At 48.6% G+C, this 18368-nt stretch overlaps 2 protein-coding genes across 2 annotated transcripts; both read right to left on the reverse strand.

Annotated features, from left to right (window-relative positions):
* Positions 1-745: 745 nt before the first annotated feature.
* On the reverse strand, positions 746-2393 carry LOC133357434 (putative gustatory receptor clone PTE01). The gene has a single exon (XM_061575384.1). It carries the CDS (start codon positions 2166-2168, stop codon positions 1143-1145), a length of 1026 nt encoding a protein of 341 aa, XP_061431368.1. The 5' UTR covers positions 2169-2393; the 3' UTR covers positions 746-1142.
* Positions 2394-9820: 7427 nt separating this feature from the next.
* LOC133357464 (olfactory receptor 2AT4-like) lies at positions 9821-14637 on the reverse strand. The gene is given in 5 exon segments (XM_061575409.1): positions 9821-10129; positions 12627-12935; positions 12937-13143; positions 13145-13637; positions 14536-14637. Coding segments are annotated over 4 exon segments (1275 nt in total). The 5' UTR covers positions 13595-13637; positions 14536-14637.
* Positions 14638-18368: the final 3731 nt, after the last annotated feature.

The raw sequence follows: 18368 nt of genomic DNA on the forward strand, positions 1-18368 counted from the left end.
ATCGCCGCACGTACTCGCATCCTCTACAGAATATTCAACTGTCCCGTGACCCAAGGTGTTAACAACGTGATAAGGGTTGCGTATGATCAATAAGGAGTGCGGTACTGCGTGAACAATATTGAGTATAATCATTCATTAACGTTAAGGTTTTCTTAGCATAGTATTTGCATGTTTTAACGACTCTCTCTCTCACTAACAACCATCGCGTTATGCGGGATCCATGTGCAGTTGTCAAAGTGAAATCAGACAATCGTTGATGATACTGTATTGATGCCGTATTGACGTTCCCGGATTGAGAGTTCGCATACTATATCATAGTTAAGGTTGAATTAGTAATAAATTGATCAATACAGAAGTGGTTGTGTGATTCTTTCCTGAAATCTATGCATAAGATCTGCTTCTGCGTTGAGATTTGAACTTGGTGACCTTAATAAACACACTAATACATACTCAGTAAATGTTAAAGCGATAACGGGGTGAACCGGGGTCTGGTTATCATAACGACTTGCGTTATCATAATTACACCCACTCGCATAATTAATACGATTACCTCTCGAATTGGCATAATTAAAATGTGCGTAATTACATAATTAACATATTTCCGGATAATTACACATTTGGCCAAATTTCATTAATTATTATTATTTCCACTGAATATTCATAACCCACACATACAACATAATAATTCACCCACGCACGCATACAACATAACAAATTTTCATAACCAACATATACAACAGCCATATGGTATGATTATTAAGCATGTGTTTGCAATAACAACGTTGTATAAGTAACTTAGTAAAGTAATCACACGTTCCATAATTTGATAGTGTTCCTATGTGCTGGAGAGAGATGGGCCACAGTCTAAATTAATAGACCACAGTTACAGCAGTCAATCAGCAGCAAGCGTGCGGTGGGGCAAAGTGTGGGTACTCCTTCTTCCAAGACATCTGACCTGCGTGGAAGAGTAGGCCAATGATGCCCTCTCAACGCGGATATGTAGAGCACCTCTAGAGGATGCCTTCCACCAGCAGTGCTGTGAGCGAGCAATTGCAGGGCTGCACCTCTCCTCTGGTCGATGTCAGTTGCAGTTGTATACATGTACCGTTGAACTTCTTTCGTACCGTATGCAGCCAACTGTGCTAATAGGTGCGGGGAAGGGCAACAGCAGTTGATTTTTTTAACTCCCCATCGGTCCAGACCTTGTGAGATCCGAAACGCGCATTGACGTTGGGAACAAATTTGTGAAAGTATCTGGTTGTTGCGTTCCTCAACTCCTTGGTCCGGAAAACGTAAATCAGCACATTTGCGATTGGCACGAGAAAAATGGAAATCTGAAATGCGCAGCGCAGGTTCCTCACGAAGTCGCTTTGGAAGTCCTTCACGATGCGTGGCACCAACGTGCATATGAACACAGCCGAGAAGCAGATGGCGAGAGCCGAGAAGTGCGTGACCAAAGTGTAAAATGTCTTCCTGTTGAAATCACTGGACTTCATTCGGATGCACTGCTGAATGATTTTGTAGTAGCTGCAGGCTATGGCGCAGAGTGGGAGCGCGACAGTCGAAGCAATGACCCACGTGCCGTACGCCTCGTTCACGCCAGTGTTTGAAGTCGCCAGTCGGAGTATCCCCGCGTGATCGCAGAACATCCCCTGCACGTGCTCATCGGCCTCGCTGAACTCCAGACGTTTCAGGAGAACGTTGATGACAATTTCTATGGCGACGCTGACCATCCATATGAGCAGCGAGCCGAGCAGAGCCCTCTTCGTTGTGACGATGGCGTGGTAGTGCAGCGGGGAGCAGATGGCCACGTAGCGGTCGAAGGACATGGCGGCCAGCGTGAAGAATTCATTGGAGACGAAACAATTGACCCAGAACATCTGCGCGAAACAGAAGACGCGCAAGATGTGCTTGTCGCGCGTCAGGAAGATGTGCAGCTGCTTGGGCACGACGCTCGTGCTGCCGATGATGTCGCCGATGGCGAGGTTGCACAGGAAGATGTACATGGGCTTGTGCAGCTCCGCGCAAGTCGCTACCACCACGAGTACCAGCAGGTTGACGAGAACTGTGATGAGGTAAAGGGGCAGGCACATGCTGAATATGAGCAGAATCACTTCATGGGAGGCTTCAAATGTTGAAAGATAGAAAAAAGAGCTGCTGTTTTCCATTTGTGTGCGAGTTTGTTTCCTTCTTCCCTGCACGGTGCAATGAATGTTGAGATTGAATGGTTTAACTCTCTTAAAGTCCTGAAGTAAAAGAGAGAAGAAAACAACAATCAAACGTGCAAGAATGTAATAGAGACATTACTGGGAACTTAATATTCCACCGAGTGACCTTTATGTTTTTCAAATGATACCTGCACACACATTGGCGTTGCTCTTACCACCCAGATCACCCAGCATCAACAGTACACCAGATGGCACTGCGGGTAATGCAGCGAGTATCACAGTGCTGCTGAAATTCGGTGACTTTGTGAGAGCCAGCTCAAGCGAACAGGCTGGCCGCTGTGCAACCCACAATACCCAGGCGATTAGTTATAATTACACATCTCATTATCGGTAACGTGGTCAGAAATAGCTTACGCCGTGATACTTTGCGTATCAAGGTGGTAAATGTGCAGCCCTGCAATGTCTTGCTCGAGCCTCCACTGACAGGGACCTGTCGAGAGCCCCCTCCACAGGGTATTTGGCCTGCTCTTCCACACTGGCCACATGTCTTGGAAGAGGTTGGGGATCACCCACACTTCACTCCATCGCGACCTGCTGACCAACTAACCCGTGCAGTACCAATTGATACACAGGTGCTGGGGTCATAGAAACTTGCTCCATTAAACACAAACCAAACTATGTTTTAAATGTATCAGGTAAGGCCCACTGAGCTATGTAGATTGTTTTCAGAAGTGACCTAGTCACAAATGATAGGTCAACGAAGTGGGTTGTCACGTGGAAATTTATAGCAGCCAAATACCTAAACGCATGTTGATTTTAAATGTGGAGAGAAAAAACCCGGAGAAGCTGGAGAATAATCCAGGCGACCACGGGGAAAACAGGCGAACTCCAAATATACAGGCGTCAGGGTCGGGATGAAAGCCACGACCTCCTGTATACCAGTCGAGGTAGTTAACATCTCCTAGCCACCATAGCGCCCACATTGTTTCACCTGCCACGTTGGCTCACCACGGCATCATCGATAGTTTTACGGTAGCCACTCTATAGAACTGAGTTTGATTGCCAAATTGTAACAATCAAGTCACTCGCAATTACACTTCGTAATTATATTACTGCATTTGAATAATTGATTCTCATCACCAGTGCACTTCAAACACAATGTAATAAAGCCTCTACAACAGTTGACGATTATTCGGAGCATCCCCGCTGCTCCAACAGCTGCTTATTAAAAGCAGCATTTGCTGGATGTGTGTTGTCTTGTCGATACCAACTGCTACAATTTTCCATTCAATAGTTTAATTCTCACTCTCGTAGTTTATAACTGCGAGGATATTTTCCTTTGTAACCGACACGTTTTTGCCATGTCATGAAATAAACGTCGTAATCGGAAACAAGTTAGCAATGTTCCCACCATGCCCAATGGCATGCCTACATCCTTTTAATGTAAGTTTGAAAATAAGACATCGCTCAAGCACAATTTGGCCTTGTCTAACTCTCCGCTCGAAAAAAATAACACCTTCCTTCCTTCCTCATATATTGTCCCTTCACGGAGTGTGTCTGACTGCTGATGAGTCAGCGGATGTTGAAACCTGTCGAGGGTGTTTCACTCACGTGAGACAAATGCTTCTGAAGATGCACTCCCCCCCCAAAAAATGTGTGGCCGATTCGATTGCGTATGAATACCGTTTATATTCACGTGACAGGAGTGACGCTTGATGATTATTTTGGTTTATAATTATCAAGCCTTGTAACTGTAGTGTTAAGAATATGGACGGTGCGAAAAAAGTTCAACGTGCATCGAACCGGGAGTCTTACCTCTGAGCTGGGTTTCTCACACAGGAATGTCCACCGCGTGTATTGGCAGCATATTTATATACAATACATATATATGCCGCTGCGAATCACGTGGCCACTTCCTCGAATGGCTTGCCAGGGGTAAAATGTTGTTTTAATGAACCGTTCCATATTAAGATACCTATTTTAATTTACAACTGCTTCTGTTTAATTGGATCGCTCACACAGCTGTGCCAAGAATCCCCGAAGGTGGCTATAGTTGCAGACTGCGTGGACAGCTCGCTGTTGATGCTGCTGTGAGCCAGTTGAGCTGCAGTGGAAGTTGTATTCCTCTTACCCAAGCAGAAACTTCAGTCGGAAATTATAAAGACGGATTATTATTATTTGTGTTACTTTTGTTGTTGTTGTTTACCACCCAACAATTTCCGGAGTGAATTACATAATTACCAAACGGGAAATTATATTTAGTTTTACCTGTGATTAAATGTTTCTAGAATGTGTCAATTGTGTGCCAATGAAATACTGAATTGAACAGCAACAAAAGATTAGGAACATAATACCTGTTCCTATGTTATCTCAACAGCCAGGTTTCCCTTGAAAATAAAATATTTAGGACAGCCAACGCTCACTATTGCACTGCATGCTTTAACACTCACGAATACAACATTTGAACACTTGGTTTTGCTAAAAATCTCCCCGTTTAACGTGTGAAAGGTTTTAACTAAATAGTAATTATTATATGGCTAGAGGAGGGTGGGACGTTGCCAGCCCCAGTTGCTAGCATTGTCGAAATTCCTGCTTGCAACCTTCATCAGCTACAGTAGATGGCATTGTGTGATGCATGGTTGCTACCAGAATAAAAGTATGGTAGGCGCATCTTACAGATGACATGCCGACGGTCAATAGGAAGATCCACTCCATGGTAGGTCCTGGTGTTCAGGATGTGTGCCCACATTCGACATCATGACCCACTCGGGAATTTAAAGTCACCCAAGAGGATGAATCATTCCTGAAGGGCCACTTTAGCCAGTACCTGGGACATGAGGTCATAGAAGGCATCTGACTTTTTAGCCTTGTCTGCATATCTCCACTGATATGTATCTGCTAGGGAGAGTAGGGCACCACCACCATCCCTCTCCTCCCGTTAATGGGGAGGCGAGTCCACAGTAGCCTGGGGCTCACAGCTTCCCACACCTCGCATCCAAGCTCCCACACCTCTTCATTCTTTTGTTCAAAATAAGTAATATTTAAAAACACGTTTTTAAAAACACGCTTTAATGAAATGTACCTTACTAGTAATGGAAGAACTCCACGACTCCAGTAAGTGGCCCCGAAGCTTGTCATAACGTAAGGGACCGTGGTGAATTACAGCCAACGTCAGGTGACCGTGGACAATTAGACCCAAGCCGAAAATAACATATGAAAAATAATGTTTTAAAATATGTTTTTATTTAATTTTTTATGATAGAATATAGTATTGTCATCAGTATGACATAAGTATACCAATTTTGCAGTCGATACCACATTGGGAAGTGGGTAATAATTGAGTTAAAAGATTTGAGGATACAACAACGACAACAACGACAACAACAACAGAGTGATAATTGTTTTTTTACCCTTCTATCTGGCAACAAAACTGACACCTTTTTACAAGGAGTCATGTTTGCATAGACCGCAATACCTGCAGTCATCTGGTCCAACCCATGTGAGACTAGGCTCTAAGGAAAGCTGTCTCGGGTGTGGACCAATCAACTTCAAGGACAGTGCACATTATCAGAGTTATGTCCTTTGTTTGTATTATCACTGCAGGTATTGCGGTCTATGCAAACATGACTCCTTGTAAAAAGGTGTCAGTTTTGTTGCCAGATAGAAGGGTAAAAAAACAATTATCATATTTTTTACTGGCAAAAGAGGTTCCCATAGTGTAGTTAACAACAGAGTGAGTTAAATAAAAGTGTGTAATAATAAGTCCCACTCCCTGTTGTCTGGCAGTTTCCGACGCTGAGTGGAGAACTGTCTACCGCTCATGGTGACTGGAGTCAGGACTAGACCACCGGATCTGGAAGCGGTACCGGTCCAGCTCCCGACAGAGGAATGGAAGCCTCTCCTCTGTCGTGAGCATTCGGATCGTCATAGACGTCTTGTAATGCCACAGCCACAAAGCCGCTCTGCGGGCGCCCCACCTACGACCCCACTACCACCAAGCGACAGGGCTGACGTGGCTTCCCCCTCACCAACCCCCCGCACAAACACACACACACTCACCCCCACATAGAGCCTCGCGTGGAAGCCACCTGGCCCACAGGTTTTCACCCAGGAGCCCCCCTGTAGGGAGAACACACTCCACGGTTTTCCCTGAGGCCAGGGAATTGACTGAGGCTTTCCTCAGGCTGAATTACTCTGCGGCGCCGTGAATTAACATGGAAATGCACGATCACGACGAGGCTACGCAGCTACCGCGGATATAAAAACACACCCAGGTCGGCAGGCAGGTAGGGGGCGGAGCCACAAACGGTGGGAAAACAGGGCCGCCCCTCTGATTGGTCGGGCGCTTAGCGGCAAACTCAGATGCGGACGTCGCTGAAATCAATGGTCCGAGTGGAGCAGGGGTACAGGCGAGCGATCTAATTGGCCGGAAAACCCAGCGCTCTGATTGGCCGGCGGATCGGGCTCCGCACTCCCTTTGATGTAGGTAACGAAAAAAGAATGATAGAAAAGGGCAAGAGGCTCTCTTCTGCTGGAGTGGAGATTGGAGTAGTCACCTAGCCGGCCACTAGAACGTCCGTGAGACGTGTCTCAGCGCAGCCAGGCCCCAGGAGGACTTCGTGCAACCTTGCCTCTCCACGGCTTCCCATACATCCGAGCTGAACCGTGAGTACGTGAGGGAGAGTTGGAATTTAGGGTAAAATTGGAAGGAGGTTAATTTCCGGTAGGCGAGGTAGATCGGGTTTAGACGGCCGGGAGATAGATTAGCCCTGCCCTGCTGATTCCGACTGATTTGGCGAGAGTGATTCGCAGACACGCTGAGAATAAATCGTTAGTAATTGATCACAACCTCGTGTGATTTCTACGAGTGTGAGGGAAGTGCATGGTGGTGTGTGTGCGCTCACTGTAACGTGTGGCTGGGTGCACAACGTCCCGGTGGAAGAAACGCTGCACCCGCCGGGCTCCGCGAGGGCGCGTCTCGTCCTGTGGCCCCTGACCTCCGCGCTGCATGTGTGGGCATAGATGTGAACGATAGGTTAACGCGTGGACGTTACCCTCTATTCGGTTATCATTACGCTTACGCTGCGTTAACTGTTTAGTATGTGCCCACGGTGAGCAACGGCAGACTCGCAAGGGTACATGTGGGATTATTCATACGGCTGTTGTTTAGCGTGTACCCACGGGGAGTGTTGAAAATGCTTGGTGGCGTGTGGGTACGATCGCCGTAACGTGTGTGTTCGGTGCTCCACGGGTGTATGCTTCGTTCTGGGGCTGCGGACACCCATGCTGTGTGCGGGCTCACACTCACCGCGAACACCCGCCCCCACGGCCCTTTAAACGAGCGCTATTATCCACCCACGGCGGCCGTACGTGTACGCGTGACGTCACTGCCCTCCGACCTCTGACCCCCTCCCCCCCCCCCCCCCGTTCAGCGTGAGTGATTGGTGCGCGGGGTTGTGAGAGCGGAGACGTCGCGTTTGAGTGGCGGTGCGTATACGTGTGAGGGCTGTGGTGTGCCAAGGGAGTCTCCTACTAATGTTTGAGGGAATGCACGAAGACAGTGGGTGTGAATGACCCGAGGTGGCCCAGGGCCAGCCAGGAGTTGTGTTTCGCAGGGTGGAAACAGCAGCAGCGATGGAAGAAGAAGAGGAGCAGGAAGGGGGAGAGGAATCGGGAGCCAGCAGCCTCAACATTCTGTCTTCCCCAGAGACTCCAGCACAAGCTGAAATAGGTGTTTTCATCGTGGTTACTGGTAAAAGTTCGTGTTACACGTGAAGGGGTTACCAGACCCACGCACATTCTGAACTTGTTGCATACGCACACAAACAGACATGTACACCCCCATTTGTACGCCCACCCCCACGAACACCCACCCCAGCCTCACCCCCCCCCCCTCTCAGATAAACTCCACTGCTCTTACCCGCACACTGCACCATGTGCCACACCCATACACTGCACCACACACACAGCAACACAGCACCCCACATCTCCATACCTTTTTCCATAACCACGCTCCCCTGCTCCTGAACTTTGCACCCCTGACCTTGCGCCCTTCCCCCCAAAACTTCGTGCCTGTCCCCCAGAGGTCACAAACGGGTTTTGATTCCTTACCCGTACCCGTACCCGGCCGGGTACGGGTAAGGGTAGCCGTTTGCAGGGGCGGTTTCTTCATTAGGGCATCACCAATGTCATTCAACCACAGAGTCATGCTAGCCGTCACTGTGCCTCTGGATATAGTCCAATCAGCGTCATGTCACGTTCTGTGGAGTACCGCCTCTTTTTGGGCGATTTCACTCTGGCTGAGAATCGCCCCGAGTGGCCCCATAGACTTACATTCAAAGATGTTTTTTTTCGACCGGGGGGCGCTGCAATGCATTCTCTATGGCTTCCGGGAGGGCTCGCCCTAACGTGCTTACGTCATCATACGTAAGCACGTTTCATCCAACAATATAATTTGTCGCCACCTAGTGGAATCTTTAATAAAAGAAACTTGAGTGGATTTTATTAATAGTGAGTATAGAAACAAACAAGATGTATTGTAAGAGTCACTTTATTTTTCATTAATATTAAAGAAGTGTAGTTGCCTTTACATGCTTAAGCTGTTAATTTATCCATTGCATGGGTGGACCTTATCCTTATAAATCATTCAGACATTTGCCCCCCCTGAGAGATTTTGCAGGAGCCGCCACTGGCCGTTTGTGACCCTGGTGCGGCCGGGTACGGGTAGCCGGGTATCGGGTAGGGTACAGGTAATTGCCGTCCCCCCCCCAACCTCGCCCCCCTCCTCCCATAACCCCGTGCCCCTCCCCCCAAATCTCACGCCCCTCCCTCAAAACCCCGTGCCCCTCCCCCCTATCACGGCCACGCGCGACGCACTGCTGAGGGCGCGCGCTCCCCCGGCTTGCTGCGCGGCCTCGCGGCCCCAGGGGCAACCTCAGGCACAAGGAGGCCCCTGGGGCGAGTCGCTCACAGGCGATGCTCCGGGGGAGTGACAGAGCAGGGGCGGGGGGTGCAGCTGTTTCAGGGCACAAGCGAGGGATGGTGGTGCCCATCCGATTTGGTGATGGTTTCTATGCCCCCCGCCCCAAGGTGTATGATTACACGGGCAGGTTGAGTATTAATGTGTGGAGCGCGGGCGATGTTTTAGTGTTCCCCCAAATAAATGGATCACGATCCCTCTGTGGTTGATTAAAGGAGTGGAAGATCGACAGCGGTTTGCCTTGTGGGGTGGGTTACCAACCGTGCAAGTCGAGTGGCGACTGCGCGAAACTTCAGTGTGGTGGCTATTCACCTCTAGGCTGCGTTCTTGTTATGTTCACCTGGTTATGTATGTAAGACACTAAGCTCTTAAGTGCAGATACGTATATGCAGATAAACGTGTGTGTGTACACGTGTGTATGTGTGTGCACGTGTGTATGTGTGTACACGTGTGTATGTGTGTACACGTGTGTATGTGTGTGCACGTGTGTATGTGTGTACACGTGTGTATGTGTGTACACGTGTGTATGTGCAATGTGTGACCAATTTGTCTCGCGCTTCTGGCCCATTGATCTTCAGCGACTGAGAGGGCGGCGGGTTCGTCAGCGTGACCTCGCGTTGTCACACTTCACGAGTAACTCTTCCGCGGTGTATTCTTTGTTTCAACTCTCCCGTCAATTTATTTGACCAATTTGCAGCGCGCCCGCGCCTCCACTCTCCCACGCGCCCGCCATCGCACTCAGGAAGAAGACGACGGCGGTGATGGTGTTGTTGATGTTCATGAGCCGCAACGGCGTCCGTTTATTGCCACAACCACCAACAGCGCCCAGCAACGTGATCACGCAGCCTCGCAAGACGCAAGCGCTCGCCCACCTCCTCCTCCTTAAACCGCTCCCTCTCAGCTGTTGAGTCAATTCGCTGTCCCCTGCGCATCCCCGCTGGAAAGGCACTGGGTTTAAAGTCACCGCGCCGATCCACCCTCCCTTCCCGAGACAAATCGCGAACAGGAAAAAGGGGGGCGACGACTTCCCAAGTGCTGCCCGAACGCCCTCGGCAAATCGCGACATCGGCGGTGTCCACGCGCCGCGTGCAAGTCGAGGCGCGGTGTCGTTCGAGGGCGCGCCACGCACATGCGCGCGATATATTCACGAACGTAATCACCACACATTGTCGCATACCCAACCATCGTCAACCCGTACGGTTTACCCCGTATTCTTCTGCAGGGATATTGATTTTCAAGTTCAGACGGCGTACAGCCGTTTCAATACGGGCAAAAAAATGTTTTTGATTTTCTCCGTTGTGATGGGACTTTTGTAGGATGAACGTTGAGGTTCATAATTGTAATGAGGTAAGCACTGATAAGAGGTTGACATGTATGCATATGGATCGAGTGGTAGTATAAGCGCAATGTGATCATAACACGGCGACCAGATATAGATTTCTGGCCACTGCTAACAGTGATGAGTGACATTATAACTGGCCTAGGCACCCCCTATGTCAAATCAACAATATAAACAAGAATAATAGGGTTTTCCCCTTTTTTCTGGCAACAAAACTGAAACCTTTTTGCAAGGATTCATGCAAACAAGCCTCAAAAGAAAGCCGTCCCTTAGTGTGGACCAATCAGTTTCAAGGACAATGCATATATTATCATAGTATGTTTTTTGTTTAAATTTTGACTGCAAGTATTGTGGTTAATGCAGACATGAATCCTTGTAAAAAGGTTTCAGTTTGTTGCCAGAAAAAAAGGGGAAACCCCTATTATCATAGTTTTTGTTTCTGGCAAAGGAGGTCTAATGATAAAATATAAACAAGCTCATGGTATAATGCTCCGCACGCAATTCGCAATCTCCTCTACATACTAAAAGGACCAGGAACTTCCCTACCAGGCGTCGTTTCTCCACGGTCGCCCCCGTTCTGACTGGAACGCAATCACACGGCACTTACCTCGCAGCATTCAATCGACACGATGGCCCACCTCTTTCGCCTGGCTTTCGAGTGGCACTGAGCCCCGCGGAGTTACGGTCATTGAAGTCCGCGGAATATCGCGTGCGTTATAAATTGGTGCACGTTGAACAATGGCCGTAACTCCGCGGGGCTCAGTGCCAGAGGCCGTGTACGGATTGTATCCAGCTCCGCATGGGAAATAGCCAGTGGAAACGCAACCATGTCACGAGGACCCCCTGCGTTGGCTCGGCTCAGATGTGCCACCCTTTGTCCAACCTTAGATTGGCAGCCGTTTTCAGTGTGAACCGGCATCCATCCATTCCATGCCTTCCAGCAAATTGAACAGAGCAATATATTTCTGTTTCGGTAGAACTAATGGAGAAAAAATAGAAATCGCTCATCATTCCTGCGTGGACCTGAAAAAGTGTGAATAAACGTGAATACATCAGTAACATTTTTTGACGTTTAAAATTGGAATTTAAAACAGCACGAAATCACGCATGCTGGCCAGACATTTGTTGCAAATATAGCAGTTCACCAGGCTCAACACGGACAGAGGAAGCCCCATGCCTGCAGCAGCAGCGGTGAGCATGTAATTGTACAAATGCACAGGAGGTTACTTTCCACCCACTCTGCCACTGAGAGTAGTACTGTTGGTCACTTGACATTCAAATTTACGTTTGTAATTTTCTGAGTTGGAATGTTTGTCCACATTCAGTGCAGGAACCAAATTGAATGTGAAGTCTGCTCCTCGTGTAGACATTGGCATACTAGGCTGAGACCGCTACGCTTGAAAATCCCATTTCATCACAAGCGGCTGCCTGAATTCTTAACCCTTGAATCTCAGAGGCACTTTGCTTAGCTTCACGCTCTGACCACAGCCACCCAGGCACCTCAAGGCATCAGCATTAAAAGACCATCATCCAGCAGTGGATAACAACTGATGCCTCCGATTTGCACGGTTGGCAATGTATGGTGCGAAAAAAGTTCAACATACGTACAATGATAAAACATTATTCTAAAATCAAATTAAATTCGGTAAAAACGTACGCTAATGAAAATATTATATTATATATAAGTGGTGCCCAAACACAAATAAAAACAGAACTCAATATTTTTCCAAAAAATGCTCCTTATATTTAAATGACCAGGCAGAGAGGCTGATTAGCTGTTCCACAAACATTCGCCGACGACGCAATACATTTAACTTCGTCATGAGCAGGGCTTAATATGTCACTCAATCTGTTCTGTGTCGCTGGTAGATTGGATGCGCCCGTGTGACTCTGGTAGCCAGAGGCGGAGTGAGAGGCACAGGGAAGCTGACCTGGACAAACTGGCCCTAGGTTCAGAGTCAATGATGATGGTGCAGGTGGTGTAAACATGAGATTAGCACTGCCTCAATGCTCATTTGAGCAGAGCATCACTTTTACTAAAGCTTCTACGTGAGCGACATTTTACCCTGCTTTAGGACGTTGCTCTGCGCTGCGTGCCTACGCACCTGACCGTTCAGGAAGAAGCGTTCAAAACCGATACCTTGTGGACCTTCGCTCCGCACAAATTGCTCGGAATAATCGCACGGAGCCAATGCGTCATCTCCTTCCTCAGCTCCTTCGTTCTGAACACGTAGATGCTGACGTTGGCCATGGGGATGAAGAAGGTGGAGAAGCCGGAGGCGTAGCGCATGTTCCTCGCTTGGACGCTCTGCAGGTCCTTGACCACGCGCGACACGAGGACCGAGAGGAAGATCGCGACGAAGAAAACGGCGAGCATGAAGAAGTGCGTGAGAAAGGTGTTCACCGCTTTCGCCTTGAAATCGCTCCGCTGCGTCCTCACGCACTCGACTGATAACCCTCGCGTACGTGTACGCGATCAGCAACAGCGGCACCACGAAGAGCACCACGACCATCGCCGTGCTGTAGACCGCCTGGAGCTGCGTGTCGCCCTGCGACAGCCGGACGAACCCCATGTAATCGCATATCACGCCCTGTATCTGCCTGTCGCCGTCTCTCAGCTTTAGCGCGTTGACGAGAATGGTAAGGGGCACAAGCACAGGCCCCCACGAAGCCCCAGATGGCAGCGATGGCCATCAGCGTCCGTTTGCCGGTGACGATGGCGTGGTAGCGAAGTGGGTGGCAGATGGCGATGTAGCGGTCGACGGACATCGAGGCGAGGGCGAAACACTCGATGCCGACGAACAGGTTCATGGAAAACATCTGCGCGATGCAGCAAGAGCGCGGGATGCGCGTGTCCCTCGTCAGAAATATGTAGAGCTGCTGGGGCAAGCTGCCCGTGCAGCCAATGATGTCGGCGATAATGAGGTTGGACATGAAGGCGTACACGGGCTTGTGCAGCTGTGGGCGCACGACCACCGAGAGCAGCACCAGGAGGTTGGCGAGCAGCGAGGCGACAAAGACGGTCAGGCACAGGGTGAATGCGAGCACGCGAACGTTGTAGGGAGCTTCCAGTGTCCCCAAGATGACATAGGAGTCGTTGCCTTCCATCACGCGCAAGTCCTACAAATGGTATACGGTCATCCCCTAAGGCCTGCGTGGGAGTGACATTTATGGGCACAAATTGCAAGGTCTTGGTTAGTATAGCAGTTATGTCTCAATTGAACATTTATGAATTCTGTAAAAAATACTGCAAATAATACATTGAAATGAGATACAACCACATTAGCTGTTGTGTTCAACCACCACACTGCAGGCCACCTCCCTTCTCTTTCTTACCTCGCACAGCTCCCGCTTTGTAATTCCCTCCTCCCCATCATTGTTTCTTACCCCTCCCCCCCCCCCCAAGTCTCCAAAATAACTAAAAAAATTGTCTTACGTAGAAAAAAAAAATCCATTCGTGCGTTATCTGTTGCTGGCCGCTTGGTATGTCGGGCTTTTGGGCTGCGCTCGGCAACCCTAAAGATGACGATCCGAGCATAAAACCGCCGGTTTTCGGTTCCACTTTGAGTGGCGCGACGCCTCTGCCGTGACGTCGAGCGATCGCACGCGAACGCAGCGGCAGTGTTACACCCTGAATAAAGCGGATACCTCTCTCTATCTCTTTCTGGTCAGCACTTTCCAAGAATAGCCTCTGCCTGTTGAAGCGGCAATTTAGATTGGGGTTTACTTCGTTTTTTTGGCGTGAACGATTATCGTGAAAGTTTTCGCAAAACAATTTACAATTGATTATTATTTTTTTATTTAAACCATTCCTGGTTTTCAGATTCATACGCTATGTTGGTTTTCATTTTACAAAAAAAAAACCCGCAAATGCTCCACTTGGCTCAAAAGTGCTCGCACACTGGAGCGAGCACCGCTAAAATTAACAAAGTACCACCGTGCCTACGTGCGTGCCATTGCACTGAGCACTGTGCGACAATGCTGCATCCCGCCTGCATGCTGTCATTGTAAGTAAATGCGTATTGTTATATTATTGGAAGCGTTCGTACCTGCGGGTTACGGAGTTTGTCAAATGGCTCTTCGCCGTGGTAGAAATAAAGGTGGCCAGTCCCCGCATGTGTTGGAATCTAACCTCGGCGCCAGGTGTCTTGATAGCGACGGAAGTTGCGGCGTGCCGACGGAGGGAAGATTTTTATACACCGCAGAGCACCACGTGGTCACGTCATCTAATGGGTGTGGCCAACGATGTTTAATTACCCCTTCTGCATCTCGGCGGTTTTCATGGATGTAACGACTCCCCGTGCGGCCAAAAAAGATGCGTGTGTGTGTGTGTTTTTTTAAAAATATAAACTGCAGTCTTAATTGGTTCACCGAGCGCTCGTTCCCCGGCGCGTTCCAACGTCCTGGCAGTTTAGTCTGCAGTGGAAGGTCGCTCGCTTGTTGATTTCTGTAGGGAATTTTAAAAGAACGAACCTTCTTATATATATATATATAGGTAAACACACAGACAATGTCTCCTGCCTACGTCTGTTCCAAATATAAAACACACAGGCATTATAGAGGTTTTTTTGGGTTTGATCGCATGACTATAAATGTGTCATTAAACCCGCCAACACTCGACACAGCCAATTAGTAAGGTTTCTCACGTAAACAGAACATTCCAATTCGTTACTAGTACAGCACACAGCAAATCCACAACATTTACAATCTGAGTACGACGTTTCATCAATAATTGCAACTAGCTTCATCAGGCGACAGCCAAATTTGTGGAGAAATCCTGTTTCGTTCGTTAAATTGAGGGATAGATGTGATAACGTCACTTGTGAGCCCCTCTTGTACAAAGGGGGGGAGTTAATGAATGCACATACATGACATCATATGGTAATCAACTTGCATTATGCAATCACATTATGCATGCACATTGTTCTTGTACCTCCTGTCGTTCGCGTGCAATAAAATAGTAATACAGTAAAACCTTGGATTGCGAGTAACTTGGTCTGCGAGTGTTTTGCAAGACGAACAATTTTTTTTAAATAAATATTAATTTGATAAACGAGCGAGGTCTTGCAATACGAATAGTACGTATACGCTTTGTCTGCCGAGCGTCACGTGATCACAACTGATATAGGAGTGCTTTGATATACGAGTGCTTTGGATTACAAACACGTTTCCGGAACGAATTATGCTCGCAATCCAAGGTTTTACTGTACCTATCATTATCTGCGTACACGTATAATCCCCATTGATGTATGGAGACTTTTATAGTCATGCATTCAAACAAAGTATTATTTGATAATTTGCTTCCAAGCAATACTAAGCCTGTAGCTATCCAAACAGTTAATTAATTTGTATTTATCTCAAATTCGATAGATTATCTAATTAGTATTGGCCAGTAGTAACTATTTTGCACAGAACTTAAACATTATAAAAATCAATTGAGTGTCCTTATTGGCAAGCGTCTTCTCGCACTGCAGACAGTTGTATTTTGGAGTATTTAATATTTATTTGGTGTTCTTTAAGTCTCTTTTACTCATAATATATTTAAAAAACAATATTATGGATGATATGGGTCGCGAAAGTCTACGTGTTAAACAAACACAGGTATATATTTACACATCCTATCAGCCACACATTCACCAATACAAAGACGCCCCCCCCCCCCATAGCCTTAATATACTTTAGGGGCAAGTGCTCTTAGCGAGCACCTAAACAACTATTTGTATCTCAACAGGTGAGGCACACTGAGCTATACAGCTATTTTGCAGAAGCGACTTGACCACGAATGATAGCTCAACGAAGTGGCTTATCATCTTGTGGAAATGGAACTTGCTGATCCACCCATGCTGGACAACTGTGAAAATGAGCTTCATAACTCATCATATTCCTCCTGCAGTCGAAATAAAGATTCTGCTTCTCTATAGCAGCCACTTACTCCAAACCTATGAAGACACATACGCAGAGACATACAAACTATCTTTCTAACCTATAAAAGGCATTTCTTGTCTGTCCGTCCGTCTGTCCGTCTGTGTACACGCAAATTGCGAAGGATTTGGCTCGCGAACCGTGGGGTATTCGTTAGAAAAATGTAGCCGGGTACCGCGTTGTAAGCCCCCTGGTGAGCCAGCGCTATTCCGTTTTCCTATCTTTAAACTTTAAAGTAGTTTAATTCACAATTTAGTGAAATTCAACATTTTTAGATTTAAAGCTTTCGTGACTACAGGGATTCATCTTCTTGGTTTTTTCGGTAAAGTCACGTAGATGGGAAGTAATAAAATAATAAAAATAAAACATAATAAAATAATTTTCACGACGTTTCGGCTACAACACAAGCAGCCGTCTTCAGGTGAAGAATGAGAAACTGCCAAGCTAGGAGCTTATATATAAGCTGAGTTGGAGGTGGAAGAAGAGCACCTTAACAAAATAATGTGCATATCAAGAGGAATTTAGCATATTCATGGAAAATGCGTAGGAGGTGGGCGGGGGGGTTTCAAAATCATATTATGCCAATGCATTATGCAGGATCAGCAGCACCAAAGGGAGGGGGCAGGGGGTAGCATGAACAAAGGGAGGGAATGTTAATAGTGTAGGGATGTTGGAGAGAGGGCCGTTATGCATGGCAGCCTATGGGAAAGAAACACAGTGGGCGGAGCTACGTGTGTGCACAGGGAGATGCCCTCTGCGACGTCCGAGCCAGACACCCTGGGGGGGGGCTGGTTCGGCGTTACGATCCCCCGGGGCCCCACCCCTCAAGGAGGGTTGGGTATAAAAAGGGGTCGTTATATGGGCTTAGTCAGTTATGTTATAGTTAAGCTAAGAAGTCGGAAGACGTCGTAGCTAGAGCCCTGGACTCCCCCTGATCGCCGCCCTTATCAGGGCCCCACGGGATCAGGCTCGAGCCAGTGGCGTGGTCCCGTGAACCAGAGCCAGTGCTCTGGGACTCCGGGTACCGAGCCCGATTACCAGTGTCGGGCCAGACAGCCTCCCCTAGCTCTTAGTGGAGGACTCAGGGGATAGGCTATGGATAGCTAGGGGTATTCCCTGAGTTATACGGGTGAGGGGGCCGCTACCCCCTCTAGGGCTGTCCTGTACTGGCAACTTGTTAAATAAATATACGTGTGCCTCAACTCCGTTGTCAAGCGTCCTCGACGGGTACTTCATCTGGCGTCAGAAGTGGTAAAAATGGAAACGCGCCATACAGCTCGGACCAGGGTACCACAAGAGGAGGACGCCGCGGAGATCGCCGAGCCCGAGACAGAGCAACAAGATGGGGTGCAGCCGGAGCCTGGCGCCTTCTCACCGGGACGTCAGCATGGAGAGGGGCCGCAGCCAGATGCACTACGACTGGCTCACGAACGGCTGGCGGAGCTACTTTATGCCGCTGCCGCCACACTGGAAGGCATTACGCGGTTGGGGGTTGGTGGTCCACCGCAGGGCGAGGAGAACCGGCGGCCGGAGCACTTTCCCGCCATTTCAGCGACTTCAAAATTTGAATTTCCCGCAATGGACGCCGCGGCTGTTCGGGGCGTGGCCAGCTTAGACATCGGCTCCGACATCGCCGTCGCCGGGGCTGCAGCGTCATCGCAGCCGAAGGATGCGTCATCGCTGCCGCGACAGGCGATGCCATCGGCCAGTCGCGCCGAGGCACCGCCAAGGGGAGGTGAAAGCAACCTGCGGGAGTCCACATCGACCGCTGCGCTTCACCAAAGACTGCCCCCGCTGAAGGAATTCATCGGTGCGGAGGGTGACTGGGGCGGCTTCCGGCGACGCTTCCTCGCCCATCAGGAGATGGCGCGGTGGTCCGACGAGGAGGCCCTTTGCGCGCTGCCGGCGCTCCTCGATGGGGACGCGCTCGCCGCACTCACGTCGGCGCCAAAAGAGAAGC

The sequence above is a fragment of the Lethenteron reissneri genome, chromosome 58 (genome assembly GCF_015708825.2).
Source record: "Lethenteron reissneri isolate LAM-NWPU_2019-01 chromosome 58, ASM1570882v1, whole genome shotgun sequence".
NCBI classification, from domain to species: domain Eukaryota; kingdom Metazoa; phylum Chordata; class Hyperoartia; order Petromyzontiformes; family Petromyzontidae; genus Lethenteron; species Lethenteron reissneri.

Excerpts from the sequence above, each read along its gene's own strand:
- LOC133357434 (XM_061575384.1), bottom strand. The coding sequence starts at position 2,168 with ATGGAAAACAGCAGCTCTTTTTTCTATCTTTCAACATTTGAAGCCTCC.